Source organism: Pezoporus flaviventris, unplaced genomic scaffold (assembly GCF_033815535.1).
Source record: "Pezoporus flaviventris isolate CSIRO_AGI_PZ_B2104156 unplaced genomic scaffold, CSIRO_AGI_Pfla_v1 ptg000014l, whole genome shotgun sequence".
Classification (NCBI taxonomy): domain Eukaryota; kingdom Metazoa; phylum Chordata; class Aves; order Psittaciformes; family Psittacidae; genus Pezoporus; species Pezoporus flaviventris.
The window spans coordinates 846,219-869,193 of NW_026892562.1; the positions used below are offsets into that span (position 1 = coordinate 846,219).

General features: G+C 41.7%; 1 protein-coding gene across 1 annotated transcript in view; it reads right to left on the reverse strand.

Annotated features, from left to right (window-relative positions):
- NAV2 (neuron navigator 2) overlaps positions 1 to 10,583 on the reverse strand; it is a 400,494-nt gene extending 389,911 nt beyond the window's left edge. The window contains exon 1 of the mRNA XM_061453111.1: positions 9,961 to 10,583. Within this exon, the coding sequence (XP_061309095.1) occupies positions 9,961 to 10,035 (75 nt within the window). The 5' untranslated portion in view covers positions 10,036 to 10,583. The remainder of the gene's footprint in view (positions 1 to 9,960) is intronic.
- Positions 10,584 to 22,975: the final 12,392 nt, after the last annotated feature.

Here is a 22,975-nt window from a genome sequence, read left to right on the forward strand (position 1 = left end):
GTTTGTTGGTTTGGGGGATTGCCTTGTTTGGTTGGGTATTTTGGAGGGTGTTTTTTTTAGAAATATGTACAAGCATATACTTCAATTTTTAAGCAAATTTCCTAATGAGGTGCATGCCTGCATTGTATTTGCTTTCATATTATCTACCATGTCTTCTAATCTGCAAAACTAGAACAAGTATTTCCCATCATTCATAGAGATTATCTCTAACTTCCAAGTTTCTAAGATTCTAAGAGTCTAAATTCTAAGATTATTTCTAACTTCCATTTTACTGAGAGCAACAATAAAACCCCCACAAAAACTGAAACACAAGCCAGTTCTCCTCCACCTTCCCATCCTCCATCACCTTATTATTCTTCCTGATCATAAGATCAGCTGAGGACCTTGGTGCCACACTGCCATCCAGATTCACTTTAAAATAATGCCACTCTCCAAAATAAAGCCCTAAATAATTCTTAATCCAAGGGGAATCCAATACCGGAAGCTATGTGTCTCAGCTATTCTCATCACTGAAGAAGTCATCTAAAGGACATGTTAGCCCTTGAAATGCAAAGCTACAGCAGCAAGGTAGCAGCAGACCCAGCAGTCCAACCCATGTTATACACACACAGATTCTGGAGATGTTTTTTGTTTGAAGATCCAAAGATGCCTCCTGCTATTGGAATATACACAGGTTGGACTACAGCACTTGCCAGTTGAGATCCTACAACAGTGAAGGGAGCAAGGTTTTTCTTTTGCACCTCAGCACTTGACACACTCCTCCTGAATAAAACAGCTGTATCTTTCCTCCTATTATTTCCAATTACCAGAAACTAATATTCTACTTTATAAAGACATATGCTTATACACACAGAAAAATCTAATAGCTATATATATATGCTGCAAGTTTGTAGACGTAGCTACATCTTTAACCTGCAAGTAAGATAACTACATCTATTACCTGCAAGCCAGATAAATACAGAATCTTATCAACTAGACATTGTGTTAATGCCATTATTGTATACTTAGAAACTCAAGATTTTCTGCTAATGTCACGTAACTCTGTCATATGGAGGTCCCAAAATGCTTTGCAAGATCCCAATAACCTTGTGTTATACATAGGAAAGACCAAGATGCAGAAGTCTTAATGTTATCTTATGAACTCCCCTCAAAAACATATGGGCTAGGACAGCTGTGCGGATTTGTATTTGACACCTTATCTTTCAAGGATATTGCCTCCCCATGTTACACAAGCAACAGTCAAGACATTCTTTATGAATTATGTATCTTCTGGCTCATTTTGATTCTGTCAAAGCATTAAACACCTTCACTTCACATTCAGGTAATGTAAATACAGTGAATTACATGAGACCACCCACCATCAAGATTTAAAGTTCCAGGCTCTTACAAAATCAATCATCTGCCTGTCTAGAAAGACCCCTGTCTGTACCTGCTTCCATCTATTCTAGCACTTCAATGTACTCTACTGCAGTTGAAGCTCATATGTCGCTTATGCAAGGTGAAACATCTTACCCATACTCAACTTTGATCCTCTGCCAGCTGGCCTATTATATGATATCATTTGAGTTTTAAAAGAATGCATCCATGTATTTGTTTTTCCCATTTGATAAATATTTATGAAGATTTTATTCTACTCATAACACATGCATACTATAACTAATCTTCCTTTTATTTAGTCATGCATCTTAAATGAAAACAATTTTGAAGACTGGCTATTCCTATTGCTGAGCTTGAGCTCCAGAAGTCAGCATATGAAGTGAAATTAAGCCAGTTTGGAAGGCAAATTAAAAAGACAACACCAACAATAACCTAGCACAAGGGATTAACATGAGTTTCGCAGCAAATGGAGTGCAGTAAGTACTTAAAATCTGCAAAAGTTAAATGTTTGAAAGAAAGATCTTCTTCTAGTCTTGGGATAAAGGTTGGACTTAATCTGAAAGGTCTTTTCCATTGATTCTATGGTGCTTGGTGATAGTTTCTCCATTCATTAGGATGTGAGCTATCAGTCTAAATAACATTAAAGCATTATTTCATGATACTAAGATGTAGCTAGTCCAACTTCCACTCATTTCTAATATCCTATATTGATTTTGATCAAGGCTGATACAGAAAAGATGCGCTTTCAATAACTGAACTATCACCATCTAGTTTTTTTTTTTGTTTAACATTCATATTGTGGACTAATGGAATGATAGTGGAACTGAAGTCCAGGTGCCTGCCTATCTCACAGGAAATTTAACTATCCAACTTCCCTTGCCCAAGGTCTAGCTGTTCTGGGATCTCTCCAGTTTCTAACCTCTCAGATTTCTACTGCATTCACGGATTTTGAATGCAATTTTGAATATCACAGTACTTAACTGAAGACATTTAAAAAAATCATTACTTTGACACAATACAGAAAAAAAAAAATCAATGAAGAAAACTATGCATCTGAATTAGAAAATTTCTAAGGGAGACAACAAAATAACACAGGCAATTCCATCTGCCTTGTTACATTTTTGGAGTAGTCCTATCAGATGCATGTTGTTTATCCACAACAAATCCTCCAAGTTACTGAAGATCTGATAGTCACTGCTGTCATCACAAGGAAGAACTGAAAGACTTGGAAAATAAACTGCAAACTGTATACTTGCAGCACATAGAGTTCTCATTTCCACCAATAAATGAAGTTTTGAAAAACAAGCTTACCTTGTCTCTATCAATTTCTCAACTCACTGTATGATCAGATCTCAGAAGCTACTCCCCTGCCCTTCAGCTCGCTCAAGCACAACTACTTTTTTACTGCAGAACACTTGAAAAGCAGCTACACAAGCCTGAGTACATGTTTATTACCATCAATATGCAATAGCCTCAAGAGACATCCATGCATCATACTCTGTTAGAAAGAAAAGGAATCACGGTCTTCAATTCCATGCTATTTTTTCCCAACGCTGCAAGGACAAATTAATTTGTAAGCCAGATCATTCCTTTCAAGAGGATGAAAGACAGCCTTCATCCTCTTGAAAAACAAAAAATAAAAAACAAAGTGCATCCTCTCAGTGACTTCTGCTGCTATGGGAATGTTGCAGGAGCCTCTCAGTAGACTTCCAAAGCCAGGTCTGATTCCCTATCAGAAGCTGCAGGAAGCTCCTGAGAAATGGGAGAAAGGGCTAGGTATCTACACTGGCTCCATCTCCTCTATAATTACAGAATCACAGAATGCTTATGGTTGGAAAGGACCTTACAGCTCATCCAGACCCAACCCCCTGCCATGGGCAGGGACACCTTACACTAGACCAGGTTGCTCCAAGCCCCATCCAGCTGGCCTTGAACACTGCCAGGGATGGGGCAGCTACAGCTTCTCTGGGCAACCTGTGCCAGCATCTCACCACCTTCACAGCTTCTTCCTTATATTTAACCTGGACTTCCCCTGTTTAAGTTTAAATCCATCACCCCTTGTCCTGTTGCTACAGTTACTGCTGCAGCTCCTCTCCAGCACCCTTGTAGGCCCCCTTCAGATACTGGAAGGCCGCTATGAGGTCTCCACGCGGCTGCTATGAGGTCTCCACGCAGCTGCTCTTCCTCCAGGCTGAGCAGCCCCAATGTTCTCATGCTATACACATGCCATTTCCACCTCAGACCACAGTTCTGACATCTGATGAACACTGACACTGATGGATCAGTGCAAGCAAAGGCAGATGCGCTTGCCTTTGTACAGTGCGAGAAACTCAGATGTACTATCCCTTCAAAATAAAAAGGCAATTATGACTTGATCTAGAAAACAAAGAACAGTAAGACGCTGCTCTAGCAGGGGATTTCAGGTTGAAAGAATAAGTTAACTTATATCAGCAATCTTCTGCGTTTTAGAGTTAGATCAATGTAACCTTGAACAATTTTAGAAGCACGTATCAGCTTTCACCTGTTACATTCTAAATATTCCTTTTAGCAATCCTTTGAAAATAACATATTACCTAGAATGCATACTGTGACATAGGATGCTTTTCAAATACAAATACATAGCTAGGAACCACACACATTTCTCACCCTCGCTAAAAGCTCCTTCATCTGCACTGTGAACCTATTACAGAGCCACAAACTGCAGCAGTAAATCTGCTTCAGGTTACCTGTAGTACTGGATCTACACCGCAGCACAGAAATCAGATTTCTTTGTGGCAGAATCTGCTATAGCTTTGCTACTACTGGAAGCTGTCCCTAACATTTGTTTCTTAGAGTTATGAACTGCAGTAGTATGCAAGCATAAATAAATCTGTACCACAGCTGTCAAACTAGACTCTGATCAACCAGAAGAAAAACCCTAACACTGGGTGCCTAAATATAAATATTGACAAGCACATGGCTGTCTCTCCCTAATGCCTCCCTTTCTGAAGGATCCCTAAGGTACTCTTAGCTTTGCAATATGCCCTAAATAGTAAATAAGTCCAAATTATCATTCTTGCCGTTATACTTCCCCTTTTTTCCTATTCCCTTTCCTACCACTCCCTTCACCAGGAATATCAAAATAGATAGCAGACCTCTAGTATATCAAATTTGCTTCCAGGCACAGATATCATGAGACAGTATTTGACCATCCAATATAAATTTCCCAGCTATTTAGGTTTCCAAGAATTTAATATCATGGCCACCACATTATTCCATACAACAATCACTTCAAAGCCAGACAGTATCCATTTCCATAATAATGAACATTTTTCTAACTTCCATGCTAATGAGTTCTAGCGTGTATTAGCTAAAAGTCACACTTGCTTCACAAGAAACAATTAACATCACAACTCCTAATGTTTACCTACTTGTACCTGTTATTGCACAGCCTGAGGGACATCAAGCCTAGTAAATGACCAAAACCACATAGGGCTAATTTCTGCGATACCTGAACCTCAGTGATTTGCATGGGACATTCACATGGGGAAGGACTGCAGGGTGGGGTTGGCTTCTGAAGCTGTGTGTCAGGGGAAACGCATCCCATGGCACAGAAAACATGGTTTTGCTGCATCTTAATCACAGAAGGAATAAGGGCAATACAGCCATTTCAGCTGAATCACTGTGAAAGAAGGAAAGGATATATGAGGTGCATTTTGTAGCTGCAGAAACATTCCCAAGAACACTTGAGAATCTGACAGGTCTTCTACAATCTAACCAGTAACAGAAAATTTCTGACTAGGCATGGAGGTCTCCACAGCATCCTGCTACCCATTTTTGACACAAATGTAGCAGGCTTTTCCTTTTTGACATCAGAGATTCACTTTCTTCTGAAAGAAGTGTTCTTTATTCTATAAAGAATATATATTATACAACATAGCATTTACCCGTATTTACTGCTTCAGCCTTTTGGTTTCATTACCTTTGAAATTAGACTGAAGCCATATGGATGTAAGCTATCAAATCCTCAGTCATACCAGTCATACACCTGAATCCATTCTAGATGAGACTATGCTACAGAGACCTCAAGTACATGAGGTTCACCACATGGAGTTTAATCTTTGCTTCGTTTACATCACCACAGATCTTTTGTATCACATCCCAATGTAAATTTACACAAGCTAGAAACAAATCACCTCTTAATTTTAAAGAGCTTTGCAAGATTTCTTTAAGTAGACAAATACTACAACAGACAGTTAATAGCAAGATTCACTCTTTACCTTACATAAACATTTTGACAATCCAGGAAATGTCTTTAAGACCATAGCCTGACTGGGAAAAGACTGGCAATAACAAAAATCACACTCTCTCATACAACTCATTAAAACCAGAAAGACCTTTAAACAGAAAACAGAACAATAATCATCAAGGTGCAAATCTGCAACACTGCAAAGAACTGAACTACCTGTTTCTTTAAGCCAGTTTCTTCAAGAATGGTTTAAAATAGTCACACACAGCACACCCATAAAATGGCTTTTGGGAGCATGTTAAAAGAAAACTTATGACTTAAAGAAGAGTCAAGCCTTGGACAGACCACCAAGGCCGGTCCGTTTAACTAAGTCTCCCAAATCTGATTCTGTTATTACCAGTTTTAAAAGAGATTCACTAACAATCTTAACCCCAAGAATAAAAACATAAACCCCACAACCAGGAACTAATATCTGACAGAGATTTGTTTGTTTACAGAAGGTTTTAAACATTTGCAAAATGAAGGCAAGGATATGCCATATTCTCAATTCTCTTGCTCAGAGAATTTTTAATGCATTTCTTTTTCCCTGAAAGCCCAGTTAGTTACATCATCAAAACACTACCAAGCAGCTTACTTTCATTTCAAAGGTGAGCCTTGCTGCAATTTTGAAGTGGTTATACTCAACTGCTTTCAAACTGGCTCAACACCATAGCACCAATCAATTGCATTAATGTCTCAGCAGAAGAATCTACTAATAAACACAGTACTCAGTCAACATTACCCCACTTTAAATAACACAAGTTCTCCATAGGTGAAGGGCAATACATGCAAGACCACTTATGCTCCTGATTTTGATAGAAAGGTAGCAGCAAAGTATCCTCAAGCAAATATGAAGCATATTGATAATAACAAGAACCCAGGCAAAGCATAACATAAAACCCAAGAGAAGGCTGTAGCATACGGCTCCAGTCATGTGGATCATGACGACTGTTTCAAGTCGAGAGAGAAGAGGACCCATGAAAAGTGTTAGCCTGCTTTTAACAACTATAAAACTGGAGCTCACACATGCTTCATTCAAAAGAAAACCAAAACCCACACAAAAAAGCAATCAACCACCTACAAGCTCTGAGGTGCAATATTAGCATGCTGCTTTCAGTGCCACTGACAACAAAGTCCTCCTTCCTACAGCCTCCTAGCCCAATACACAAGGCAGGTACAAATAAAGCTCTGCTCATCTGGTGATTTTCAGTTTTTATTAGAACTGAAAGTTTAGCTGGACAACAGAGCACATGAAGCATAAAATCCACATTTACAGAGATCCTTCCAAAGCCTAAGTTCATCTCACAATTGTATTTTATTCATTGTTCAGTCAAAGAGGGTTCATTCAGGCAGAGCAAAGACACTTCTGTCACTACGGCATATACACATTTCTTTACCACATCCCACTAACTCAGAGCTACAGATCTGAATTAGAAGTCAGGAAGAGTGGGAAAGAGGAATGGAAATTAACTGAAGAAATATTCATCTCGCTCACCAGCAGAAAATGCATTTAATCAGAACACAGGGCAGTATTAAATTTTCATGACAGAATAATTTGAAATGTACCTAACTCGATTATTTTAGCAGCAGTTCTTACCTGCATTACAGTGATTTCAAGCCTCTTCAAGAAAAAACACCCATGAATTTACTGGTTGTGAGCAATCATCAGATATCAAAAGAATAACCTACACACAAACTCAGTAAGTCTATGGCACGGACTATGTCACTCCTAAATTTAAAGGCTGTCAAGGTTATATATTGGTAAAAAGCTCCTTACTTTATTCACATTAGTATTCATGTTAGGAATCCTACTGCCTTCAGATGGTCCACTTACATGGTTATTAAACCTGATCAAATGTTTCACTGGTATAGTACAACATGCATTGAATTTGGCTATGTTATTCCTACTAGAGCCAATGTAAGTTATGTAGACAGATGGGATTCTATCCTGAGCATCAATACTAGAGTCATCTTAAACTCAACCCGGAAAGCTAACCGAGTGATGAGTAAAAAGAACCTGCTCCTGCTGATTTCAGCAGTGTCAGACACAACCCAGTTTGCAGTTCTCGAAGATAAGCCAACACTCAAAACCAACTAATACCTCTAGAAAATAAGCACAAATACTATATCTTGACTTGCTTTAAACACTATAGCTACTAAATAGATACCCAGAAATACACTTACCAAAGAAAAAAGGCAAATTAAGCTTAATTTCTACACCACAAATGCAAACCTGGCTTTCTGTATTTTACTTGGGAAGACACGCTAGGCGCATCATTGATTGGTATACATATACACAGTGACTTCTTACTGCATCAAAAACATTAAACAACAGCTGACTTGATGTCCACAGAACATATTGCTGTAAAAGGGAGAATGCACTTGCACAATTTAACACAAGCTTAGTCTTATTTCTTCCAGCACAAGCCTCATTCCAGTGTCTACTGATGATTAATTTTAATGGCCCTTGATCACACATCCACTTTAGCTTAAAGTTCTGAGATTGGCAAAAGAACACCAAAGATTATATTACTAACACCTCTACAATAACAACCTAGTTGCATCCACATTTTCACTCCAAACCTATTATTCTCTGTAAACCCAAGTCTAAGCAAAGCTCTCACCAGTAACCTTTCCCTGGAAAATTCTATAGGAAATTAAATGTAATACTCTATTAAGACTTGTTTTGCAAACAGAAGTGAGAGAGCTCAGCCAAGCATGCAGAGTCATTAAAATGGCTCTTACATATATCATTATAAATTTAATAATCTCCATGACGGCTAGAGTTCAAGTTAAAATGAATGGCAGCAAAGCATGACCAATTGATGTTATCCCAGCTGCCACTGAGCCTCACTTGGGGTTATATTATACTGTCAGAGGCCCCACACTACATGTGCACAAAATACCCTGAACCAGGACCAGATGGGAGATGCAGGCTTCTATACCTATCGGCAAGGAGAGACTTGCATATTAATTTTGGTGCATCACAACAGTTACAGTACACTCCAGTGTCACAACTCCCAAATGCTTTTTCCCATTCTACCCTATATCCAGGATAATGTTAGATGCTTAAGGAGGGGGGAAAAAAAAAAAAAAAAAAAAGGTGTACTAACATCCTCCAGAAATTAAGTCAATGGAAAGATTTTGTTTCAACCCTCATTGATTTACATCAGTCCCAGAATGCTTCCTTGAAAAAGTAGAAAGAAGACCTTGGCAGCTCATCGCCTAATAGATCATGCGTGGAGCAATTAAAATACATTTGGGACTTCTATTTGGTTCCCCAAATAAGTGTTCCCTAAATGCATTTCTCTCTTAAGTAAGCAGCTGCATTTCACCCAGTAATGAAAGTTTTCCAGGCTGCCTAGACTTCTAATGGGGTGACAGGGAAACCACTTTCATTCTTTAGCAGATTTGATGAAAGTGTGACACTAACCCCCTCTCTCCAAAATCAGACAGTGCTCTTGAACACCAAAGTAAGAGCTAATGGTCCTTTTTTTTTCCAACTTACTTTTCAGCTGAAATAAAAACCATATGTATAAGCTACAGGAAAAAAAAAAAAACCCTCTCCACACAAAGCTGAACACACAGTGTTCTATCACCCACCAAATCTGTGTGAAAACCATATAAATGATTTATACAGTAGAAACGTGTCACATTTTACAGTTTGCTTCACTGATGCCAAGTAAACAAGTTTCAAATCCCAATTGTTCACAAGCCACAGTTCGCCTGAGATGGCAACTTCATTTAGGATAACTTAACATGCCAATCCATTAGCATTAAATGCTACAGTACCACCTCAACACACAGAGCTTCCATAAAGCACTTGGACACAAAATCCACCAGCTGACATTAAGCATGTTACACTGTGCATTTAGTTTCAAGTCCAAGTCACGTCTGGAAACTACAATAAAACTATCACGACAATGAGGATGCTGACAAGCATGCAACATTTTCAGCAGTTTTAATCACCAAATCTCAAGAAAGCCATTTGTTTACCTCTCTAATGATATCAGTGAAAATTTCAAGTCACAAGAAATCCATCATCTGATCAGACTCAATATACTTCATTTACAACGCACGTCTCAACAACCAGCAAAAATCCTGCAGAATTTTCCCTTCCCTCAGCGCTTTGCTCCATACATTGAAACAAGCCTGAAGAGACATATTTTCAAATATATAATCAGGAAAAGAGATCTACAGCCAGCTAAGCATAGCAAGCGGTTGCAATTGATAAAAACAGTTATAAGGAGCTCTTCTGCCACTTGTATCTCATTCAGCAATTTAAGCAGAAAGTGCCTCTGCCTTTTGTCACTTACCCTTTTTTGATCTTCCAGTCCATGTGTCACAGGCTTTCTTTTCTGATGCTGACTGGATTCAGAGCCAGGTTCCATTTCCCAGCTACAAAGACTCTTCTGGCCTCTTTAGGCTTTCTCTAAAAATCCATACTCTGAACAACAAAAATCTAAAAATCATTAAAAAAAAAAAGAAAAAAAGAAAAAAAAAAAGGCAAAAGAACACCTTCAAACCTTGTCCATATTCTTTATCAGCCTTCTAAACTCTCACTTGCCATCACAGATCATTATCTTAACAAGCATCCATTCTGTGAGCCTCTATATCCTATTTTAGTTCAGATGAAGGTCTCCATTCTTGTGCTTTACAGAAGGATGACAGAGCTGAATCCAAACCCAGTAGTTTGTGCCACATTATTGCTCCATCAGCAGCCTTTTCCTGGCACGGATAATTTATATGTCAATAAAGGTGTAAATGTGCATTTAATCCACTGTGTTGATATTATCAGCATCCCTCTCCTGGGCCACCTTCTTCCCATAAATCAATGTAAACACTTCACAGGGATAATTGCCTTTTGCAAATCTAGCAGGTGTTAATTACGTAAAATCATCCATGCACACTTGTCATCATCTTCTGTGTACTCAAACAAATACCTAAAAGGAGGGGAAAAAAAAAATGGGGTTTTACCAGCTTGAAAGAAAACATAGTTACTAATATTCTTCGCCCACCACCAGGAGCTGCAGGTTACAACTGATACAATAATTACACATATTGCATATGCCACACTCTTCATCCAAGCCTCTCAAAATGCTTTGATGCCTATTTAGTGTGTTGCCTTGCCTTTGGGGCTCCTTACCTAAAAACACCCCAGAATCACAGTATTGTACATCAGTGCTGAGCCTACTGCAATGCCGAGTGAAGCCTGCAGGGATTAACTCCAAACTCAGCCTTCTAGGATTCAAATTCTGCATCTAAAGCCAAATTAATTATTCTTCTGGGGTCTGCTACCCAAGAATCTTTCTCCAGAGCTCACAAGGTTATTATGTGCTGTCTCCCAAAATCCTGGGCACAAGAATACGCACATGAACAGGTTGTTATTATTACTTGGGAAACAAAGTAGCACCTGAAATCCCAGGTTAGCAACTCAACCACCTTATGATACTGCTCCTTTTCTACTGAGGAGGAGAAGTTTACTACAACAGAGACAAATAATTTCCTGAGTTCATTTGTAAGGTGAGCTCAATATCAGTGGGCTTCAATATGCAGGCACCAGAAAAAGCACATTTATTAAGTTGGATTCCATATCTAAAAAGGCTAAATGTTAAACCAATATTAGTGACCTTAGTTGAGTGTGGTATAAGAACACGTATTTGGCTGCACGTTGTTGATACAAGCTCTGGTCACAAGACAAGCACAAAAAAAAAAAATCCAAAGAAAATCATATAAAACATCCTAATAATCAGATATTCTCCCATTACTAAAGTATGGGTAGCATGAAAAAGAGATTTACCATAACCAGAGTAAAAACCGTCTATACCCCACTTCCATCTTTCCACAAACCTTCAGCACTACACAAATTGAATACCCAAATTAAACATCTAAGTCTGACATAGGTCAGATTCTTGGTCAAACACATAAGCAGGGGCCATTGTCTGTTGTTGTTTCAAGGCAAACATCACAAGACAATAGGCAGAAACACTGCTTTTGTCTATAACCTCAAATGCTCTTTACTGCTCCTCACCATGCAGTGAGCATCCCCTTCTTTTTCTTCTGATAAGTATAGGAAAGAATATGACTGACTGCAGGAATGCTGCTATGCTTTGCTAGTTGAAAATAAGCTAAACCCCATATCTAACCTATTTTATAGGGGAAGAAGAGCTTCCAGATTTTATTTTGAATCACAATCTCCTCCTGATCTGGTTTCACACCCATGGAAATCATACAGGTAGCTTGAAGGCAGTAAAGGGCCTTTGACTTTAGCAACAAATATCACACCAAAAAAAAGAAAAACCAACTTTTATACATGTCCTGAAGTCCTACCAACAAAATCCTTCTCCTTCAAGTGATTTCACCATGATGTGACACATGAGACTGCATCAGTCACATCGTGTAATGCCATGCTGGAAGAGAATGACATAACCAGTGCAGCTAAGGACAACATCTCTCTACATGAAAGGTCCCCCGAACCAGAAAAAAAAAGAAAAAAAAAAAAAAAAAGATTAAAAAGTACAATCTCTCTGGAAGTTCCTGTGCATTCAGTGTTATGGCTTTCACCATCCCAGAAATAAACTCTCCAGGGAAACATGCACATTTCTATTTGTGTATAGTACTTTGAATATGCCTATAACCTTGGAGCATGCATCACAGCACAAGTTTTTAATATATACATATATACATAAAACATACATATATAAATGTTATTATACACGAGTTTCATACATATAAAAAAAATATTAACAATAAAGAAAAATTTATCCTGAAGCTTGAAAAACGATGTCATTCAAATCAGCCACAAACAAAAACATTTTAATTATTTGGACTGAATTTACCCCTCCAATGAAAAGAAGTTTCACTGCTTATCTCTGCACCTACCTAACGGTGAAAATGGATTTGTTAATGGTAAATTGGTATTAAAAGCAAAATAGACATTTTAAGGAGAAAATAGGTATGATTTGCTGGGAAAATTGATATATCAGGGATGAGAAATCCCAACAAAATGCCAAGTGACCAGAAAATCTTTGTTCTCCCATTTTCCTACCACCACAAGATCCGGAGCCCCAGTCTGGAGGCCCATGGTGCCACAGACTGAAAAAACTTGAGCCAAACAGCCAGGAGAGACCGGAGCCTGAACCTGCCCTTGCCTCAAGCATATGCCCCCACCTCAGAGAGCCTCATCTGAATCCATGTTCTAATTTAAGCCTCAGGGGATGTGTCCTACGAGGGTCTATCCTCACACACAGCCTCAAAAGGATCCACACCTTCATGAAATGTCTATCAGAGAGGTCTCGCTGGGTAACCAGATCCCCCATCAACCCCACCTGGGGGCTTCCTTCGCTAGGAGCAAAGCAAATAAACACAACTTCGCTTATTTTTTAATGTGAAAAAAATAAAAGAAATAGCTCTCAGCCCCGCCAATTTTTCACTCCCACAACCGAACCTGCTTCAGAACAAGCAAACTGAAATACATTCGCAGATCTTTCCTCGCAAGTTTTAGGTTCTTTTTGGAAGGGGGGGGGGGGGGGGGGGCTTTCTACAGAAAATGGAAGCACAGCGGGAAGTTTCCCCGCTCTCTAACACAGCCTGAAGCGAATGACAAAACCAGCACCTCCTCCAACCCACTGGATGGGGAGAAAGGGGGGAGAAGCTCCCCTCTGCCCCAGTGCACGATAAAACATAAAAAAAAATTATAATAGTTTGTTGGTGATGAAGAGGAGCAGCACAGCCACTGCGGGAGCGGGGCTGGAGACCCCCGAACTCCTCCACCTCACATCCTCCGGCCCCTCCCGCGCCCACCAGAAGCCGGCGACAATAGAGGATCGCTGCCGATCGCGGAGGAGTCGCAACCGCCTCTGCCATGCTTGAGGGTGAGGGAACCCGTCCCCATCCCCTCCCGCTAATCCCGGCGGCGGGAGCCCGCTTCCCCGGCGTGGCACGGCTGGCTGCCGGCCCCTCAGCGCCTAACCGCCGGTACAAACTTTCGCATCCCACAGGCCCGCCGAGTGGCACGTCCCCGCCAGTACCTGCTGGTGCTGGTGCTGCTGCGGCAGGGCAGGCGGCCGGCATGCCCATGCGGCCGGGGCAGGGCGAGGGACCGCCCCTGCGCACCCGGCTCCGGCTTCGGCTCCGCGTCCGCCGCTCCACTCTGCCGCCACTACTCACTCTCCGGTTACCCAGGCAACCGCCGCCCGCCCTTTCACTTCGCTCCCTCCCTCCTCACAACAGCGCCCTCGCTAGCCAACCGCAAGGCCGCCCGCCATGACCACGTGAGGCCGGAAGGCCAATGGGAGGCGGGGCTGCGGTCGGCGGAGTCAATGAACAGACACTTTGAGGGGGAGGAGGGAGCAGCGCCCCTCTGCGCCTCAGCGAGCATGGCGCTGGCGGGCACCTGCGGCCCCACAGGAGCAGCCACCGGCACCCGTTGGCGTGACACTTCCACTGAGGGACAGAAGGACCAAGGTGATGCGGGCGGTGTTCGGGCAGAGTGGGGAGGGGGACAGGCACAGGAGGTGCCACAGGGCAGCGCTGTAGTGCTGTGCAGCGTTGGTACCAAACACGTCTGGAGGGGATCGTATCATAGAATCCCAGAATGGTTTGTGTTGAAAGAGACCTTAAAGCTCATCCAGTTCCAACCCCCTGCCACGGGCAGGGGCAACTTCCACTAGACCAGGTTGCCCCAAGCCCAGTCCAGCCTGGCCTTGAACACTGCCAAGGATGAGGCAGCCACGGCTTCTCTGGACAACCTGTGCCAGCACCTCACCACCCTCACAGGGAAGAACTTCTGCCTAAAATCTAATCTAAATCTCCCCTCTGTCAGGTTAAAGCCATTTCCCCTTGTTCTGTCCCTACAAGCCCTTGTCCAAAGCCCCTCTCCCTCATAAGGTTTCTTGTAGCCCCTCTAGGCACTGGAAGCTGCTCTAAAGTCTCCTGGAGCCTCCTCCAGGCTGAACCAGTTCTCTCAGCCTGTCTCCAGTGCAGAGCTGCTCCAGCCCTCGCAGCATCTCCATGGCTTCCTCTGGACTCACTCCAACAGCTCCACGTCCCTCTTGTGTTGTTGACCCAGAGCTGGATGCAGGACTGCAGGGAGTTCTCCCCAGAGCTCACTGGAAGGAAAATATATGGGGTTTACCTTGAAAGATTGATCCTCAAACCAAATACACTTTGATAGTAACAGGCAGTGCTGTAATATACTGTGTTTAGAGCAGAATATTACTGATAGAGTCAAGGCTGGCCAGAGGCCACAGAAGTGGGTAGTGTTGAGGGACTGTGGGTTTCTGAAAGCAATCAGCTGGTAAGGGTTCACTGCCCGTTCCACCTGCAGTCCAAGAATCCCAGGATGGCTATTGCCTACCATCTTTCGAGAGAGGACAGCATGAAAAGAAGTAGTCCCTGTTCCTCAGGAGTATGTATTACGGAGCAGCATCAACCTTCATCCTTCCTATCCCTGCACCGGCCCAGGATTTCAAGGCATCTTCCTCATGTTCTGTCTAAACTTCAGTGAGTCCCATATATGACTTTTTCTGTGGTACCTCATTCTTGTGGAAAGAAAATTCAGTTCCCCTCCCAAATAAAATTATGACTACAGTCTCCCCTTGCTCTTAGCTTTATCCTCAAGGTTGTTGATTCAGCAGAGCTGCAGCTCTCTACCGAGTATTCATGATACGCACAAAGATGGAACACCAGTAAATAAAATTTATACCTCATGTAGACCTTTTCTTTAGTTTAAATATTCAAATATGTGGCCTCTAAAAAGAAGGCTATGAACTTCGGTTGCCTGAGGTTTGGTTTAAACATAGGAGATGCCAGGAACACCTGGGCTGCTCTTGGGACCTTTAAGGACATGGCAGTTTGCAGAACGCCTATGCTCAATGCCTTTGCTAGCACTTGCTCCTTGCTGAATGCCAGCTCCTGTGGAAAATGACATCGCTGTCACTCCATAATTTATTTTTTATACCTGATAATGTTTCACATGCAGACAAATTAAGCCAGAGCAGTTCTTTGACAAATTCAAGGGGTGTTCTAGTACAGAAAGGGAGGGTTTATAATACATTGGTAGGAAATCCTGCTTCTACTGTAACATTTTTATATTTAGAAGATCTTTTAAAATATGCAGCTGGAGGTAGAAAAGAAGATTGTAACAGCCTAGTCTGTGATAAAGGGAGATTTCAATTCGATGGGACTGCTGTAAAGGCCCTTATTTATTTTTCTCAGCAGTTGGATTTTGCCTTTCAGGTGCTTGCCTGCAGCTTTCGTTGCTGTGGAAGTTTTCTTCTGTAAATTCTTCAAAGTGATGGATTTTCCCTTTGAAAGAATGCTTGACTGTAGAGAATACACAAGTGTAACCTGTTTTATTTCTTCCTGGATGTGTGTGGTGCTTTGAGCTCTGAACCGATGGGTGCACTGCCATCTCTTCTGGTAATTTGCATGCCAAGAGCCCCAACATTTGCATTGCTGGTTCCATGCTCCCCAGGCAAGGACACTGATCTACTCTTTCCAGTTAAAGGTCACCTGCAAGTACATGTTCCTCTCAAGCTCAGGTTAGTGAGATATTCAGCATTTTATGAATCAAAGAAGGCATATTTTTATGGATTAAATGTTACGGTTGTAGGAAGAAGCACTAAGGTAGGAGGTGTTGCACCTATGTGCCCTCGCCAGTACTTATGATCTAAACAGACAAAAAAGCAAGAGGAAAATAAAACCAACATTATGTTAATCTCTATTTTAGAAACAGAAAACTGTGGCACAGAACCAATGCAAGGGAATTGCCAAAATCAGGTCTCCCAACTTCAGCATCTTAACCACAAGCTATTCCACTTCTTTTGATGTGTTCCAGTCCATTAGATAGGTAAAAGTAATCAAGTGTGAAGTTGCAGGCTTGGACTCTAAAAGGATAATGATCAAAGCCCAAGTTTTCATCTCGGTGATGAGAACTGAAAGTGGGAGCAATTTGGTGACTTTGTTGAATGTTAACACAGTAGTAATTTTCATATTTAAGAATCCTTAGAGTAAAGCAGGTAACAATCACGGTCCTCTAAAAGTAAGTCACAAACCACTTTAAACACATACCTTTAGTCAACAGATAATGTCATTCAAATCCCAATGCAATTCCTATGAAAAGGCCATTCAGTCTGTTCACAGCAATGAAATGATGGTGGGGTAGGAACACCAGCCTGGGACTCAGGACTCCTGAATCTGTCAGCTTTCTGTCATCTGAGCCCACACCAGCACTGGGAAGCACACTGGGCTCCCACAGGATAAAATCTAAATGCTAGCCACACATTGTACGTGTGTTCAAAGATTGCCTTTCACCACTAATTCCATCAGCATTCTAACAGAAGGAGCCCTTCATCTTAGCTTAGACTTTGAGATACCAAGTCCACAGTGATTAAATGCATGTTAATGTACTGAATAGTAAATGCTTTGGAGTGGTGATCTCAGCAAAGACAGCAGGGGCTAGCCTGATGTGTTTGATATACCATCACACTCTTTGCCATAAGCAATTGAAAATAGGAGGCTTTCTCTGCAAGTGCCCTTTTCCTGACACTAGAAAATGTCACAGGAAGATCAGTTCTGAAACAGTATAAGATGCCTGAAAATCTTGAGTATTATTCATATTCTTAAAGGGGAAAACAAGTTTCATAATTAGAAAACAAAACATTCAGAAGCAGCTACATGCAATTCATTATCTAAAGAATTTAAGTCATTTAACTTCAGATAATTCAGCTTTGATCCTTAGGCTGTAGCAGTCAACATTTCCTGAGGTGTTTTTGCAGACTTTTCAGGACAATCTTGAGGTCTTTTTTCTGAATGTCTGCTGCAGGGTCTGGTAAAGTATTTTGATGGCTGCAGTGGTAGGGGTATTTAGAGAGCAGAAAAACAGGGATGAGAAACTCAAATAGGAAAGCTTTCATTAATTTTTCAGGCTCTGTTACAGAGCTTTTAGCTTTTGTCTGTAGCTAATCAAATCGAATGTTCATATAAGTTCTGACTTAAGGCAATGAATTCTTAAAAACGTCTTATTTTGAATCTTTAAGATGTTACTGTGCAATACCTGTACATTAAGAAAAGTTGTTGCTTTTGGGGATTGAATGCATATTGAGAATCAATTTACTTCTATGAAGTCCAATTTAATCTTTGAAAGATTAACTCTTGAGATAGCTAATGGGTTTCCTCTAGGACAGCGAGATGCCGTCATTCTTTTTTTGTATTATTTGTCAGCTTTGTTTTTTAAATATTAGAGATTTATTTAAATAAACTTTAGGTTTGGAAAAAATGAAATAAACAGCTCATTTGATCCATGGAACAAGACAGGTGTCTTAGAAGCTGCTTCATCCAATTACCTCTCCTGTGATCTGAAAACCATTAGCCTAAAGAAAAAGTTCAAGCACTAGATTTATATGACAGTTTTAAAAGAAAAGTGGTAGCTGTGCTCTAAGATCTAAGAACTATGTTCACCCTGTACTTGCTATAGAGGTGGATACCCCTACTTTTTTGGTAAGAAACACGGAGATTGCTCACTCATGGCTCATAAGGACAGCTGCTTAGATCATAGAATCATAGAATCAACTGGGTTGGAAAAGACCTTTAAGATCACCAAGTCCAACCATTCCCCAGCAGTTCTAAGGCCACCACTAAACTGTGTCACTAAGGGCCTCGTGTACATATTTTATGAACACTTCCAGGGACGGTGACTCTACCACTGCCCTGGCCAGCCTGTTCCAATGCCTGAACACTCTCCTGGGGAAGAAACTGTTCCTAAACCTCCCCTGGTGCAGCTTGAGGCTGTTTCCTCTTGTCTTGCTACTTGGGAGTGGAGACCAGCCACCTCCTAGCTCCATCCTCCTTTCAGGTAGTTGTAGGGAACTCTTAAGTTCCCCTGTGAGCCTTCTCTTCTCCCCAGACTAAACCCCCCAGTTCCCTCAGCCGTTCCTCATCACACAGGCCCTTCACCAGCTCCATTGCCCTTCTCTGGACCTGCTCTAACACCTCAACATCTCTCTTGTTTACCTGAACTAAGAATTTGTTTCACAATGCCTTATATTTACAGTGTGAATATTCCAAGACAACACTCTTATCAACTATTGTCATTGTTAGCTAGCATCTCCTTCAGCCTCCGAGTCTTCACTCTGTATTTCCATGGTTAGAATATGCATCTCCTCAAAGTAGCTAATTCCATCCATAGCTTGGGGCCATGGACAGCCAGCATCTTCCACGTTCACTCATTATTACAATAAAAAAAAACCTTTGCACATACTGATTAGGATTGTGGTGAGCCATTGCCCCAAGGTTTTACCAATACTCCCATTCTGCTGAAGCAGCCTGCTCTCTCCTTTAACCAGTCTGTATGTTCTCTCAGGATATCAGAATTTGCTAGGAAGTGGCATCTTGCTGCATTATGATTCTCTCACTATCAAGTACTTACCTTGCATCATGACATCAAAATCTTGGTCTTGGCTTACTTTAAAGATAAACCAGAGATAGGAGGAAGCAGTTTGATCACACTTGTCTAATCTTTGCTTTGGCAGGTGAGGCTAAGAGCAGACCTCAGTTTGTCTGCATTCCCAAGGTCTTCCCTGAACATCTGCCAGATGTGGCAGCATTCTTCAAATTGTCTCTGCTGTTAGTGTCTCCTTGGCCTCTAAAGGTTGGCTGCCTAATTGGAAACAAACCCGCTGTCAGGATGTCACAGGGAGTGGGATGCACTAAGCCTCACACCATCGCCTCAGCCTGCAAATGCTGGGTAACAGGAGGATTCCTACTTGGCATTAGGGACACTGTTAGCTATGGATGGCTTCACAGTGCAAAATGGTTATTAATTCTACAAAGTGGAAAGTCCCTTTTAAGAGGAGCCAACCTGACTTGTTACCCCCCTCATGATTTTCAAGATTTGAGGTCTCTGTTTCACTTGAACAGGACACCTGTTGTTCCCTGTGAGGGTGGTGAGGCACTGGCACAGGTTGCCCAGCTGCGGCTGCCCCCTCCCTGGCAATGTTCGGGGCTAGGCTGGACTGGGCTTGGAGCAACCTGGTGTAGTGGAAGGTGTTCCTGCCCGTGGCAGGGGTTTGGAATTGAATGAGCTTTAAAGTCCCTTCCAACCCAGACCAGTCTGGGATTCTATGAAACAAGTTCTCCAAAACACCTTTTCCATGTCATTTTTTTTATTAGAATGGAATCTGCCTTACCAGTTAGTCACGTATACTGTAAAAGGTTATAGACAGCATATAAGCATGCTTAAAAAGCTAAATACAGCAAGCATAAGCAGCAAAAATATTTTGTTTACTTCACATTTATTCACACACAAGTAAAATCTTGTTCAGCTTGGTTGGCTAAGCTTGTTTTCTAAAGGGACCTAGAAGGCAGCACAAATTAAATAAATCAACATATGCATAACAACACAACCATTCATATTAACATACTAGTTAAGTCAATGATTAATTCTCCTTTGAGGAAGAAGTGGTGGTAGAACAACTCTAGTCTAATAATCTAGTAGCAACATAACAATCAACTCAAAGTTCCAGATTGTATCAACACATGCATAGGTAATATAGGAAAAACTTTCAGAGCCTAGATTTTAAAGAGAAAACTGAATAAACATATGCTAACTTGAGTATTTAAAAACAGATTCAAACTAGCTACTCTCCACAATTGGCTTAGTAGCAGTAGATATCTGCTCTACCTGCCAATAAAGAGGTCACTAGAGTTTTCTACTCATTTTAAATAGCTGAACTGGAAGAGCAAAATGTCACAGCAGCAGCAGAAAGAAGTAATTCTGAAATAAATTGACTGCTGTCAGCAAGGTTCATATGACCTCCAGTGGAATGATAAGAGACACCATAATGCTATCTTTTTCAAAACACAATTGGCAGCTCTGTCTTGGGCAGTCTGGACATGATGAATATTGTAACTGAGATTTGAATGCAAGTTTGGTGGTGAATTTTCCTGACTGATTAACAGTTCTCCATCCTATTTGTCAGTAAAGATTGAAATAACACAAAGCATTATCCAGCTGGTTGCCATAGGACCAGCACTGTAAAGAAAACTGAAATCCTCTGCAGGTCAGTCTTTTCACACTGACTCATATGGGAATTTGAGCCTTTCCTCTTGGAGGTGCTGAACGATGGCATGGGGTGGCCGGTATGGATTAAGAGGGTGATCTTGAATGCCCAAGAAAAGCAGCTTTCTACAGTTTTTAATTAGTGGCTACAGCAGAGAGAGCATTTCTTATCCCCAGAAGAAGGGACTTTCAGTATCCAGACCAAGAAGCTGAGACAGCAGCCCTCATTTCCTTACTCTTTGTCCTTAAATATGCAATAGTCCGATGTCTCAAAAAGGCTGTGGCTTACTCCCACAGGCTCACTGACACTTTTTACCCTCTCTCTGATTTTCTTTGCAGGGAAAAAGAAGTTACTGGGAAGGATTCATAGACAATCTTGTGGCTACAGAGATAAATTGTTAAGATGGGGGCTCGTGGGGGAAATTTCCTTGCATCCCAACAGAAACACCCTGTCGTGGTTTAAACCCAGTCAGGCAACTCGTTCACTCACCCCCCCTTTCTTGCCCTCCCCCTGCTCCCGGAGGGACGAAGAGGAGAATCGAAAAGAATGCAACTCCCACGGGTTGAGATAAGAACAGTTTAGTAACTAAGGTATAACACAGATCACTACTGCTACCACCAATGATAATAATGATAAAGGAAATAACAAGGGAAGAGAATACAACACCTCAGCACCAGCTGACCGATAACTCGCCCCCCAAGCCCGACCAAGCTCCGACCGATACCTCCTCCAACCCTGCAGTCTCCCAGCCCTTCCGGCTCACTCCCAGTTACATCCTGGGCATGACGTGCTGTGGTATGGAATACCTCTTTGGTCAGTTTGGGTCAGGTGTCCTGTCTCTGCTTCCTCCCGGCTTCCCCTCCTCCCTGGCAGAGCATGAGGCTCACAAAGTCCTTGGCCAAACCAAAACATCGCTATCAGCTCTGTTCCCGAGCTGAAAGTCAAAACACTGCACTGCACCAGCTACCAAGAAGGGGAAAAATGACTGCTACTGCTGAACCCAGGACACACCCACATAAAAATTATTCTGGGATGTTGGATTTTGGAATATTAATTCCAGTAATATTATTAAGGCTGCTATAGGGTTTAGATTGTAATGGAAACAAAAGCAGCTAGGTTCATGAATGATCTAGTGATTCCAGATAAAAATTGGTAGGAAAGATATTCTCCAATAGGATAAAGCTCTGAGAAACCTGATCTGTTTCTATAGCTGCCCTTGCTTTGGGCTAGAGATCTTCTGAGGTCATTCTAACCTATATTATCCTACTGTCTGTCGTGGTTTAAACCCAGTCAGGTAACTCGTTCGCTCACTTCCAGTGAGTGGTGCCGAGCTGACAACAATCGAAGTCCGTGATCGAAGTCCGTGTCCGTCTCCCCCCCCCCCCCCCCCCCCCGCACCGGGGCTCTCCCCTTCCCCGCTCCCGGAGGAACGGGGAGGAGGATCGAGAGAGTGCAACTCCTACGGGTTGAGACAAGAACAGTCCAGCAACAAATCACCACCGCTACTATCAGTTAAAACAATGATAAGGGAAAATAACAAGGGAAGAGAATACGATACCACCGGCCAAGAAAGCGAGTTCCACCCGGAAGCTCCTGTCCTTCCGGGTAACTCCCAGTTACCCCCCACCCCGGGCATGACGTGCTGTGGTATGGAATACCTCCCCGGCTAGCCCGGGTCAGGCGCCCCGTCTCTGCTTCCTCACAGCTTCCCCTCCTCCCTGGCAGAGCATGAGCCTCACAGAGTCCTTGGTCAGGGTAAACATCACTTAGCAACAACCGAAAACATCGGCTTCACCAACACTGTTCTCAAACTAGAAGTCAAAACACAGCACTGCACCAGTTAACACAAAGGAAAAAACATGACTGCTACTGCTGAACCCAGGACACTGTCTTATGAAAACAATATGCTTTACAGAAACCAGTGCAGATATTATGGCACAGAAGATGGTTCCCATTTAGAAAATAAATAAGCCATTTTGAAAAGATTGTGATTTTTTATAACACAAAAGATTGTGTTATGCCAGTTATTTTGCAGTCTGAAGTTCGATTAACCTGGCAGAGGAACTTCTGTTTTCCTAATCTAAACCTACAGAGAGAGAGCAGTATGAATCTTTCAACACTGATGCAGTACTACAAGGTTCAGCTGGATTTAACCAAGACCACATTTTAATTGGAGAAGCACAGAGACTATGAATAGAACATTAAAAACATTGCTAGGAAGTTTTTACAGTAACTTCATGACTATCAAAAAAGATTATTTAAAAATTGG